At 41.1% G+C, this 12,688-nt stretch overlaps 1 protein-coding gene across 1 annotated transcript in view; it reads left to right on the plus strand.

Annotated features, from left to right (window-relative positions):
• The window catches only part of VAT1 (vesicle amine transport 1), a 32,024-nt gene that overhangs the window by 14,277 nt on the left and 5,059 nt on the right, over nt 1-12,688 (plus strand). Inside the window, exons 2-4 of the mRNA XM_089532139.1 lie at nt 9,286-9,493; nt 10,763-10,933; nt 12,107-12,196. Coding sequence (XP_089388265.1) covers nt 9,286-9,493; nt 10,763-10,933; nt 12,107-12,196 — 469 coding nt within the window. The remainder of the gene's footprint in view (nt 1-9,285; nt 9,494-10,762; nt 10,934-12,106; nt 12,197-12,688) is intronic.

Raw genomic sequence — 12,688 nt, forward strand, 5'->3', positions numbered from 1 at the left:
CTAAAGAATATGTGGTTTTCCACTGCATGCTTGTCAGTGTTCTCTACAGTTGGTTGTCTCCATTGGGTCATAAGAATACTGGAAATACTGTAAGGATTCACAATAGTAATTCTGAGTCTGAGGAGAGCATCCAGGGAGCTGATGAGGCACTAGCCAGTTTTCACACCCCGTGTTTCTCTCTGTCTGCAAGGGTCCTATTATTTGCACTGGAGTTAGAATTAGAAAACTCTGTCCTGTAGAGTTGAACAGATTGGGCTAATTTTAATAGCAGCATGTCTGTCTTTTATTGATATCTTTCCCAGCTTCCAGATGTGTGTTGCAGAAAGGGTATGCTAGCTGTAAGTTCATGTGTACACCAAAAGTTAAAGTCCTCTGTGTTCTAAACCAGCTGCCACAGTTCAGTAGATGGGAACTGGATTCCACAATAGGATTAGGTAATGCATCTATTTGCATTTTTAGTCTCTTTGTATGAACCAGCAACGTGGGAACATCTGGGGAAGTGGCTGGCAGACACAAAGAGTCAAAAAGTGCCTCAAGAAATCTGTAACAAAATGCTCCATGATATGTGTCACTCAGTTGCAACACAGCTAAAAAGATCTTAATCCATTTAGATGCAAGCAATGTGACCTTGGATTGCTTGACTTTTATACAATTTAGCATTTTATTTGTACACAGAGCAAACACAAGTAGGAGTTGCAGAGATGGGATGTCCAAAAGCCAGTGTCACACAGTTTTCTTTCTCTCTGTGTCTCATGGGGGCTCTTACATTCCACAATTACAGCACAATGAATCCACTGTAACTGTCATGGTTCCATCCTTTGTAATCCTGGGATTGGCATTTTAAGGAGGGATGCTTAGAATTCCCAGCTAGAGAGCTCCTCTAGTGTGTCATCAAATGTACAAGTCCAGGATTTCATAGGAGGCAGCGGTGGTAGTTAACATGGAATCATAGTGCTATAGTTGTGGCAGGTGAAAGAACATATGGAACGAGATGTCAATAGTCATCAATCAGATCATATACCTAGGTATCAGATGGTAAAAAAGGTTTCATTATGTAGAGAGATCTTGTAGCACCTTTGAGACTAAGTGAAAGAAAGAAGTGGGCAGCATGAGCTTTTTATAGACTAAAGTCTGCTTGCTCAGATGCATTTCCTCCATATGCATGTACAGAAGTAGACTTAAGTCTAGGAAAGCTCAAGCTGCCCACTTTTTTCTTCCATTAATTTAAAGGTGCTACAAAATCACTCTATATACTGATTTTACAGACTAACACAGCTATATCTTTGAACACTTAGCACTATGGAAGGTTTCATTATGCTCCAAGAAAGTGGTATACAGTTGCCCCTCCTTTCTCACGGACTTAAAGTCCATGGTCTTGAATATTTATGGAGGGGCAACCTCTTATTTTCAATGGGGCGCTCCCCGCAGCACATGCCCTGCTGCACTCGTTTGTGGGCACATGCCCCATTCAAGCCTATGGGGCTTGAATATAAGTGAGTTTCCATTTTTGTGCGGGGGGTGAAATGGATCCCCACAAAAATGGAGGGCTGACTGTAATACCTTCCTCACCATTAAGATTGATGGGTGGCTGGACTTCCATTCCTCAGTCAGTGCTTGATTTATGCATAGACTATACAAATGGATTATGGAGTGACTTTAAATAGAAAACAATAGAATTCTTCTCCCTAGCTTAGAATAATACACTTCTTTAAAAAATTCTTGCTATGTAGTTTCTTATTCACTTGACTGAGTTTAGGGCCTAAGCATGTCTTAAACCAGCACTTTCACCTTTGTTCACAAAACTGGTCAGATATTTTTCTTAATTTACAACTCTTATAATATGATTCAGCCATATTCAGCTGGTAGCTATGGTAGTTTCACAAAATCTGCTAGTACTGTATTGACTTCTTGGGCCTGGTTACACTACACAATTACACTACTATTATTCCACTTTAATTGCCTTGGCTCTATTCTGTGGAATCCTGGGGTCTGTAGTTTGATGAGGCACTGGAACTCTTTGGCTGAGAATTCTCTCTTCCCATAATTTCCCAGGATTCCATAGGACAGAACCATGGCAGTCCAAGTGAGGTAATAATGCTAATTTGTATTGTGAATGGTTTTGTATTTGTATTCTGATTAAAGCTTTGTTTGTAAAATACAAATTTGCCCTTCCCTTGACGCGTGTAAAGCTGAATGGGAAGATGGATTGTTTCTCTAAGTAAATTTTGTAGTTGAGGAATAGAGGTTACCTCTCCTTCCAGCAAATCCATAGCTGAGTTGAAATTTGAACCTGGCTCTCCCAAAATTGAGCTTGCCCATCCAGTGTTCTCTTGGTTTCCAATTAGAATTAAAGTTTGTAAATGTTACTTTGAAGACCACGTTTTGGAAGAATTTATTTCTGAAGTTTCACCTGTATCTGTGGCTGGTATCTTCACCCTTTGAAGATACCAGCCACAGATATAGGCAAAGTGTCAGGAATAAATGCTTCCAGAATGCAGCCACATAGTCTGGAAAACCCACTGAAGACTGCTATAAAAGCCTTCAAATTTCTTGGGAGGCTTACCTCCACTGTTACTTCCAAGTAGAGAGGAGACCAATTAAAATAAATAAATTTATAGTTTTTTATGGATTTTTCAGGTTTGAGGCCATGTTCTAGAATAGGTTCTTCCTGACATTTCTCCAGCAGCTATGGCTGGCATCTTCAGAGAGTGCTGGCATGGAGGAGAGTGGGATATATATATACTGTTGGTTGCGGGGAAGTGATTCGCATGTTGATCTGTGTATTGTTCTGTTGTTAAATGGCAAGGCCTCCCGGTGTCTATTTAATTAATGATCCATTGTCCCTGGGTGGTTTTCATTTGCATGGGCTGGGTCTTAATTTTGGTGTTTTTCAGGACTGGTAGCCTGAACAATACACAGAAGAGTACACAGATCAACATGCAAATCACTTCCCCTCAACCTCAGGAGTATATATACCCCACTCTCTTCCATGCCAGCATTCTCTGAAGATGCCAGCCACAGCTGCTGGTGAAACGTCAGGAAGAAACTCTTCAAGAACATGGCCTCATGGCCCAAAAAACCCAAACAAACAAACAAAAAACCCATGGATGCTGGCCATGAAAACCTTTAACTTCAAATAAATTTATCTTTGAGTCTGTTTACCAAGTTCCCATTGTCTCAGTAGATTACAATTGGATTTAAGCATAGCTCCCAGAGTCACCGTGGGCTGGATTGTTTTGGGAGTTAACAGTGCCCAAAAGCAATGTTTCCAAGTTCCAATGAAAATTACATGAGAGAGAGACTAGGAAGCCCATTGGCACTGCTTCCTAATCGCTTATGCCCACAGTTCTTCACATTCTGGGCTTCCTTTACTTACAAAGTTGGCAGAGTAAGAACTGCTGGAGTCTCCTGTAATTTTAATGGTTATATAGAAGAGGGATTTTCAGCAAGCATTTGTCACACAACTTGGTAACAAGCAATACTTGCTGAAATTGGCTCTTCTGCAAACCCGTTAGAAGTACAGTAACCCTCTCCAGTTTTCACTCTGGCAACCCTATTTACTGCTGTGATTCAACACCCTGATTTTCCAGAGTCCTAAATTATACAAGAAGCCTTCTCAAGTAAAGAAAATAAACTGTTAAATAAAGATGCCTTCCTTGCAGAAGGTTCAGCCCCTAATATGTACAGTGGCTGCATGGATGGGTGATGAAGACTTAACAAAAGGCTGAAGCCAATGGGCTCATCTCCGCTTTGCCTGCCAAAAGATTCTGGTTGAATAGGGCTTATTGTATAGCTCTGGAAACTTGACTCCATTGCTTTTAACTCATTTGGATAAGCTAGCGTGAACTTTGCTGTTTGGCCTTAAACACTGCATCCAAGGCTAGACTGCTGGAGCGGGAGGTTAATGCAGAAGGTGAAGGATACCAGGCCACAATGATACTAGAGCCAGATAAACACAGGATTTCCCCTCTGCAGAGGAAGCGATTGTGTTTTCTTTCAGCAGGAGAGGTGCATGGCAGGCAGGCGGAAATCTGGAAGCTGTGCCAGAAGGATATATTGTTTCCACAGATACCTCCAGGAGCCCACCCATCTAACCACTCTTAGTATTTTGTGTGCATGTATGTCTGTGTGTAAAAGAAGCCAATATTTCATTATTATTCCCCTTTAATGAAAACATGGCTATGGCAAGGGAGCAATCTAGGGCCTAAGGACTTAAATTAGCTGCTTTCCCCACTAAAGGGCCGAGTTTCTAGGATTGTCAGGGTTAATACTGGAGAGGGTTCCTGTTCCTTTAATGGTTGTATAGAAGAGCAGATGTTGTTTGTTACCTGGTTGCTTGACAAGCGACACCTGCACAACCATTAAGGGAACAAGATGTCTCCAGTTTTTGTTTTGGCAACTCTTCTAATCTGTGGAAGGCCCCTTGTCAATCTGCAGCCCACCCTGTATGTAACAGCAGAAGATTCTAGGAGATAAACCACTACTGTCGGGCCTCTGTATCCATGGAATGCATATATAAATTCCAAAAAGCAAACTTTCATTTTGACTGTAGTGGTTTATATAAGGGACACCATATTACTATGTCATTGTATTTAATGGGATGTGAGCATCCATGGATTTTGGTATCAATGGTGGGTCCTGGAACAGAACCCTAGTGGATACCAAGGGACCACTGTATATACCGTTGCTTCCTCTTGAGCATGTTGATTGTCACCATTGCCCAGAGTACACTGAGAGGATCTTGAGAGCATTCTTCCCCACTTGCTCACTGTAGAGAAAAATTAGGAAGAGAGCGTAAGTGTGTGAGTGCCTTACTTATCACCTAACTGAGGAAATACCAGCATATCTGAGAACACAGTTTGGAGGTTTTTTAAATCTGTTATGAATTGTGTCAAAAGAAATGCTTCCTTGAACATACAGCGTATCAGCTTTCTTTCAGTGTAACAAACGCAACTGGAGCATGTTGGGAAGACCTTTGAGTAGCTTCCAGCTCCGCCCTGCCCTTCTGACAGTGTTGGTTGCCCTTTGATTCATTGACAACCAGAGTCAGTTATGAGCTGCTTAGGCTCAGTTGTGTTTTTTTCCCTCCCCATGACCCATGGGGGCTAGAGCTTTTTTTTAAACAATCCCAGGGTCAGCTATGGAATCTACAATGTAGTACTGAGCATGGGCAGTGTTTTCCTCTCACTGATAAGAACAGCCACTCTCACACATCTTAGGTTATGAGAGAAGGATTTTTGGGGGTTAATAGTGGGCCAATTTCAAGTAGAACCCCAATACATCTGTTGTTTTTGTTGCCCCATTCCCCTCCCTTTGTCCTTCCCCAATATGGGGTGTAGCAACAAGGAGGGACAGAGTGAGGACATTGCCTCCCAATAAGAATTCATGAAATTTTCCTGAATAGCATTGCAGAGAGTTAGTCACTGAAATTCAGTAACAGCTAGACGTCTTCTGTTTGCTTTGCTTGCATTCCCCTGATAGCTTTGCTTGCTCCCTTTTCTTTGGATGCTTGAACTGTTTTTCTTAACTTTTGCACAGCTTCACTGTTGCAACTTTGGGGACTGAAGGCAAATGTCATTTGTCACGAGCAGGGTTTCAGACATGCCAGGAGCAGCGTTTCAGACATGATCTCTGCAAAACAGGAGTCAAAAGCCCAACTAGTTCAGAGTGCAAAATCTGTGGTCTTCCAGATGGTGTTGGACTACAATTCCTATATTCTGGGGATCTTGCCAATGCTGGATGGGGGCTGATCCAAGCTGGAACTCAATAACATCTGGTGGAGTACAACTTCCCTATATCTGTTTTGTTGAATATCCTGTTTCTGTCCAGGGCCAGTGGAATACAGTACTACCTGGAAAAAAGCATTGCCTAAAGTTAGGGCCTAAATTCCTTAAAGCAGTGGTTCCCAACCTTCCTAATGCCGTGACCCTTTAATACAGTTCTTCATGTTGTGGTGACCCAAACCCATGAAATTATTTTCATTGCTACTTCATAATTGTAATTAAATAGGTGTTTTCCAATGGCCTTAGGCCTTAGGCGACCCCCATGAAAGAGTCATTTAACCCCCAAAGGGGTCCCGACCCACAGGTTGGGAACCACTGCCTTAAAGGCACCGAATCCAGTATGATCTTAGAATCTAAGCAAGGTCAATCAACCCTGTTTAGTACTTGTCATTGTATAGCAGGTGCTGAAGGTTATATTTCAGAGGAAGGAACTGTCAAAACAACCTTTTGAGTATTCCTTTCATAGGCTATGAAATTCATGGCATTGCCTTAAACTGACAGGTGACTTGAAGGCACATTGTTGTTATTGTTGTGTGCCTCCATGTTTCCAATTTACGGCAGACTTATCACATGGTTTTCTCAGTAAGATTTGTTTTCCTGAGTTTGTCTTTGCCTTTCTCTGAAGCTGAGAATATGATTTGCTTAAGTCCACCCAGTTGGTCTCCATAGCTGCATGGCAATTTGAACCCTGATGGCCAGACAGTATTCAAGCCACTACACCATGCTGGCTGTCACATACACACAAAGACAATAAAAAAACCTTGGAGTTCGGCGCCTTCCCTTGCAGCAAATGCCATGTAAGCCACACTTCACATTCTGCAGACTTTAGCTTGTGATGTGGCCATCTTTATCAAATCAGCTAAAAATAATGAGTGAGAATAGATTAATATTTTTATGTCTTTTCATTTGTGGGCTTCTACATGAGAGTCTTCAAAGGATAAAAGAAGTATTGTTATTTTTTTCTCTTTCAGACTCCTTTTTAGATATTTAGATTTTTTTTAAAAATGTTTTAATTGTACTGTTTTTAATGCTGTGAAGTCACTCTGAGTCCCAGTCCTGGGAAAAGAGTGGGATACAAATAAATATACAGTCGGCCCTTCTTATACACGGATTTTTTATACACGGATTCAAGCATACATGGTTTGAAAATGTTCAAAAAAAGTATAAATTTCAAAAATCAAACCTTGATTTTCCATTTTTTATAAGGGACACCATTTTACTATGTCATTTTATTTAATGGGACTTGAGCATACAAGGATTTTGTTATCCACAGGGGATCTTGGAACCAAACCCCAGCGTATAACAAGGGTCCACTGTAATTATTATTGTATTATTATTATTATTATTATTATTGCATATTATCTTTCACCCTTCATATGCTTGTGTTTGACCTAAATGTACCAAATTATTATTTGAGTTTACGTCATGATCTAGTTCTATTTTCTAAATAAGGAACTCACTGGAGCTATGCCATGGTACTAAGCACAGTTCAAATTAAATTACTTCAACTTCATTTATTTTATTTTATTTTATTTTATTTTATTTTATTTTATTTTATTTTATTTTTAATGAATTACCTCAGGAGTGGGGAACATTTGACTCTCCAGAAGTCCAAACCAGCATAGGCAATGGTTTGGGAAGTGTGGGGCTTGGAGGAGTTCAAAACATCTGGAGGGCTAGAGCTTCCCCACTTTCCATCTAAAGAGCACTAATGCTACATAAACATTGCAAGGAACTGCCCCTAGCTCACAGGCACACACCTCTTGCAGGGTATTAAAACATAACTCTGAAATAAAAAAAATCAACCTGCTGTTCTTTTGAAATTCTCATTGAAAGAATGCAAAATGCACAGAACAGACATTACTTTTATCAAGGATTCCTGAAAATCCATGCAACAGCTGTGCACACCAAACAAGAGAAGCCCTCTCTCTTTATTTATGTCTCATCTTTTCAAACTGGAACAAATTACAAATGAAAACATGTGTGGTTAAAACTACGAGAAGTTGTGATTAAAACAATAGTAAACAAACAAGAAAGTTAATTGTTGGTAACAGTTTAAAACAAAAAATTTTTAAAAAGTATATCATCCTAAAATAGTCCTTTTATTGAAAAACAGTAAAATTGCTAAAGCTTGTTGGATTAGAAAGATTTTTGTTGTTGTTATTAAAAGGACAATAACAAGGAGCCACCCTAGTCTCTCTAGGGCTGCATCCTTACTGCAGAAATAATGCAGGCTGACACCACTTTAACTGCCATGACTCAGTGCTGTGGAATCCTGGGATATTTAGTTTGTTGTAGCACTAGAGCTCTCTGACAGAATGCTAAATGTCTCACAAAACTACATATCCCAAAATTCCATAGCATTGGGTGATGGCAATTAAATTAGTGTCAACCTGGATTATGTCTATAGTGAGGATTCAGTTTATGAAGGGAATTCCAGAGTCTGGGAACAGTTACAGAAAAGGCCTTTCACTGCATTATCAGCTAATTTGCCTGGGGAGGTGACAAAACTGAATGAAAGTCTCTCCCGAAGGTCTTGGAGCTTGGACAGCGTTACTGGAAGATATGGCCCTTCAGATGGCCTGATCCTTATAGGTCTGTGGCCAGAAACAGAGTGGAGCTGTTGTACAGTTGGCCACCCAGATTGACAAATTCTGCATATAGGGATTCAAACATCCATGACTAGATTTTTTTTTAAAATTTCAAAAAGCCTACTTTGATTTGCCATTTCATATAACGGACACCCTTTTACTAGCACACTATTGCATATAATGGGACTTTTTAAGCATCAATGGATGTTGGTATCCATTGGGGGTCCTGGAACCAAATCCCACCAGATTACCAAGGAACCACTAATAAAAAAGTTAGCATGTTCCATTTGTCTTGGAGGTGGGTTGCTAGTGGATCCATTGTCATATCAGGTGAAGAATTCATTTTCATTTTTATGAGTGTTTCTTCCACAGCTGCTTTGAGTTGTATGGAATGTCCCTGGTACCCAGCCTCTGTTGGAATAAGGTCCAACACCAAGAGTGCTCCTAGAGCAGCTATGCAATGACTGGTTGTAAAAGTGGATTTGCTTCTTCTATGTTTCTCCATAGGAGGCAAGTCCATTGCCTTCCAGAGGCACTCCAGCAGGGACATAGCCAAGGGGGGGGGGTCTGTGGGGTCTGGACCCCCCCTTCCGTTAGATACAATGAATGGTGCATGCCACTGCGCCGTCACACCCAACCCCATTATTTAATAATTAATAATAATTTGTTTTATTTATATACTGCTATTCCAAAGATCATAGCGGTGAACAGCAAGTAAGCTAATTAGCAATTAAGCTAATAATGGCGGCACTTAGTCTGGACCCCCCCTTCCCAAAATCCTGGCTACGTCCCTGACTCCAGTGCAATGGATTCACCAGCCACATCTGTGTAGGGTATAGAATCTAACTTGTGATATCCCTCCATTTGAGCTTGGATCCATGAATCTTAACTGTCCTTTTCTATTACACCAGGTGGGTGATAAAGTGATGGTGATGGCCAGATCTGGTCTCTGGCAGGAAATAGTGACAGTCCCAGCCAATCAGACATTTCCAATGCCAGAAGGGATGAGCTTTGAAGAAGCTGCCGCCTTTCTTGTCAATTACATCACAGCCTACATGGTCCTTTTTGACTTTGGCAACCTGCGGCCCAACCAGAGCGTCCTTGTCCACATGGCAGCAGGTAAGAAGAATTTCTCCTTTTGTGTCAGTGAACCATGGTGAAAAACATGAAAGATGATAGCAAAATGGCTCTTGGATTCTGTCTCTTCCTTCTTGCAGTGTTAAGAGATTGAGGGCAGATCATAGTAAGAGTACCCAAATAGCTGAAAAGCTGCCATGCGGAAGATGGAGCCAGGATGTCACTGTAGTTGCATCACAGCCTACCCTGAGTAGGGAAGGGGGTGAATTAGATTTTCTCTGAAGCACTTACCAACTCTATGATTCTGGTATTTTTAATTCATTACAGGCACAAGCATTACAGGCCCTCCAGATGTTTTTGGCTTTCATCTCACACTAGCCTTAACTAGCATAAGCAGTGGCGTGGCAGTATAGGAATTGTAAGCCCCAAATATTTTGAGAGCTACAATTGCCCACCTCTAATTTATTATATTTATATCTCACCTTTCCGATGAGAAGCTCAAGGTGGCATGCAAGGCTGAACCTCACAGCAACATGATGAAGTAGGTTAGGCCAAGATCACACACAGAATTTCATTGGGAGGGGAGATTTGAATCTGGGTCTTTCTATTCATAGTGTGCTACTCTAACCACTCCTCCACATTAGATATGAGAAAGTGGTATTCTGTTAAGCTGCCATAACATTCACATTCTGTGAATTGTAGTTTTGTAAAGGGACAAGGAACCTCTAAAATAGAGATGGAACTCTAGTGTCAGTACCAACTAGCATGGCCAAAACCCAGGGATGATAGAAATTGTAGTAAATGTCCCCTACTTCTGTGCCAAAAAAATTCTTATCACTCATTCATGAAAAATCAACTTCCAGGCTTCCTTTTTTAAAGCAGGGAGGAAAATAAAGCAAGTTAAGCCATGTCAAAATAGCTGAAATGTATAGCATTATGTATAACATAAATGATGTCTTGAGGCTTTGTTCATTTCATAGTACTGCAGAGAACATCGCTCATTGATTTAATTTAGGTTGGAATAGAAATACACAAGTTCAGGCGTGGAAAGTGATGAACTCTGGTGAACTGTGAAATTCAAAAAGCATGTGCTACATGCCTCACCAACCTGCCTTGCTTCTCATGTACTTTGAGCCAAGACAACATCCACTGTCTAAAGAACCTGACCCATGAACTTTCTCTGGAATAAGGAGCAAATTGCCATCATCCTTTAGACTGAGTAGGATAGCAACATTGCTTCTTCCTACCAATGGGTCAGGGCCTTCCCCATTGTTTCCATGCTCATTTGGATTTCTTTCTTTCTCTTTGTAGGTGGAGTGGGAACTGCTGCAGTACAGCTCTGCAAAACGGTAGAAAACATCACTGTTTTTGGCACAGCCTCTGCCTCTAAGCATGAGTCCCTCAAGGAAAATGGGGTCACCCACCCTATTGACTACCGGGCTGCTGATTATGTGGCAGAGGTCCGGAAAATCTCCCCCAAAGGTCAGTGACAAAGACTGGGTAGAGGAAGTTAGGAAGCAGGGGAGGGAGGTGAAATTTCTTACACTCCTGGTACTAAAGAGAGCCTTGTATATTATCATTTTATAAAGTGGCTTAGAGATATCCAACAGTGAATTCTCAGTACTAACACAAAATCACAATTCCCAGCATTCTTGACATGAGTTTATTTGCTAAAATGTCAGAATTACATATTTGGTAGGGCTTTCCCAATTAACAGGATCTTAGTTATTCATGCAAATTCAGCCATTCTTAAAATTCTCCACTAGAGAACTCTACTCTTGCTCCTGAACTACAACATAAGAAGAGAATAACACCTTCCCCTCCACCACTCACTTCTCCTTTTGTGTCATGTCCTTTTAGATTGTAAGCCTGAGGGCAGGGAACCGTCCAATTAAAAAGATTGTATGTACAGCGCCGTGTAAATTTACAGCACTTTATAAATAAAGGTTAATAATAATAAATAATAATAATACCACATAGAACTACATATTCCAGTATTCCATAGGATAGAGCAATGGCAGTTAAAGTGCTATCAAAGTGTTATAATTGTGTAAGGGTGCATTTTAAAATGGAGTGAAGAAGTTGCAGACATAAATGGATAAGGATCTGCTAGGTGTCTAGCAGGTTATATCTAGGACTCAGTGGAATCAGCAAAGGCATAAAGTTTGATTCCATCATTTCAGAAAATATAAAATCCAGTTGCCTCCAATCGTAAGCAAAACATGCAAGTTTGGATCCAGATTTAGTCATAGTGAGAGCAAACCCAATGAAATCAGTTGGACTCAGTTTAAGCATAGCTAGCCGGTCCCAACCATTTCATTGGGCTTATTCTAACTAAATCTGGATCCAACCCATACTGTCCATGGTAGGCAGAGAGAAAAAAGTAACATTGAGACATCACCCTTTTCATTTTGGTCAAACAGGTATGCTGTCCTGTTTGACCAAGCAAACACTACACATTGTAGCTGTACTTTTTCTTTTAATCAAGACTAAGCATTGCTGTTTTGGAAATGTCCTTCAAAATGACAAAATGTTAAAGACTGTAAAAACTGGAAACTTCAGATGTGGTATATTGTTTCTGTTCTAGTGGGGAAAGATAAAGGGTTTTCCTAGTAAAACCGTGCTGATGGCTTTTCCCCCTCTTCCTTTTCCTAGGTGTAGATGTGGTCTTGGACCCCCTAGGAGGCTCAGATACCACAAAAGGCTTTAATCTCCTGAAACCAATGGGCAAACTAGTCACCTATGGTGAGTAAGAAAGCATCCTGTTTATGGTGTTGTTGCTGTTAGGATCCCACAAGATCCATCTTAGGAAACCTGCAAAGAAAGTGCCTTTGGGCATGTACTGAGTGCTGTGACAACACAGGAAATAAAGCTCAGTTTGTATTTCCAAGATTTAGCTTCTGGGACAGCCCTTTCCAAGCTGCTGGCCTTCTCCAGATGTCTTGGAATATAAATACCATTATATCCCATTCTGTGGCCCTTGTATGTATGTATGTATGGCGCATTACAGACGGGCCCATGAGGCGCCGTCATTATGTGCGAGGGGCAGCACTTCCTGACGTGCCTTGCCCCTCGTGCGTAACAACTACGTCAAAATGGCGGCGTCGCATACAGATGGGTGCCATCATTTTGACATTGCGGACCAGAAGTGGCACCGCGAGTGCACGCTTCGCGCCTTGCAGCGTCTCTTCTGGGGGCCAGGAAGAAGCGCCATTTTGGCGCTGCTTTGTTGCTGCA

This window comes from Sceloporus occidentalis, unplaced genomic scaffold, assembly GCF_023333645.1.
Source record: "Sceloporus occidentalis isolate IW3139 unplaced genomic scaffold, rSceOcc1.0.p SCAF_7, whole genome shotgun sequence".
Taxonomy (NCBI): domain Eukaryota; kingdom Metazoa; phylum Chordata; class Lepidosauria; order Squamata; family Phrynosomatidae; genus Sceloporus; species Sceloporus occidentalis.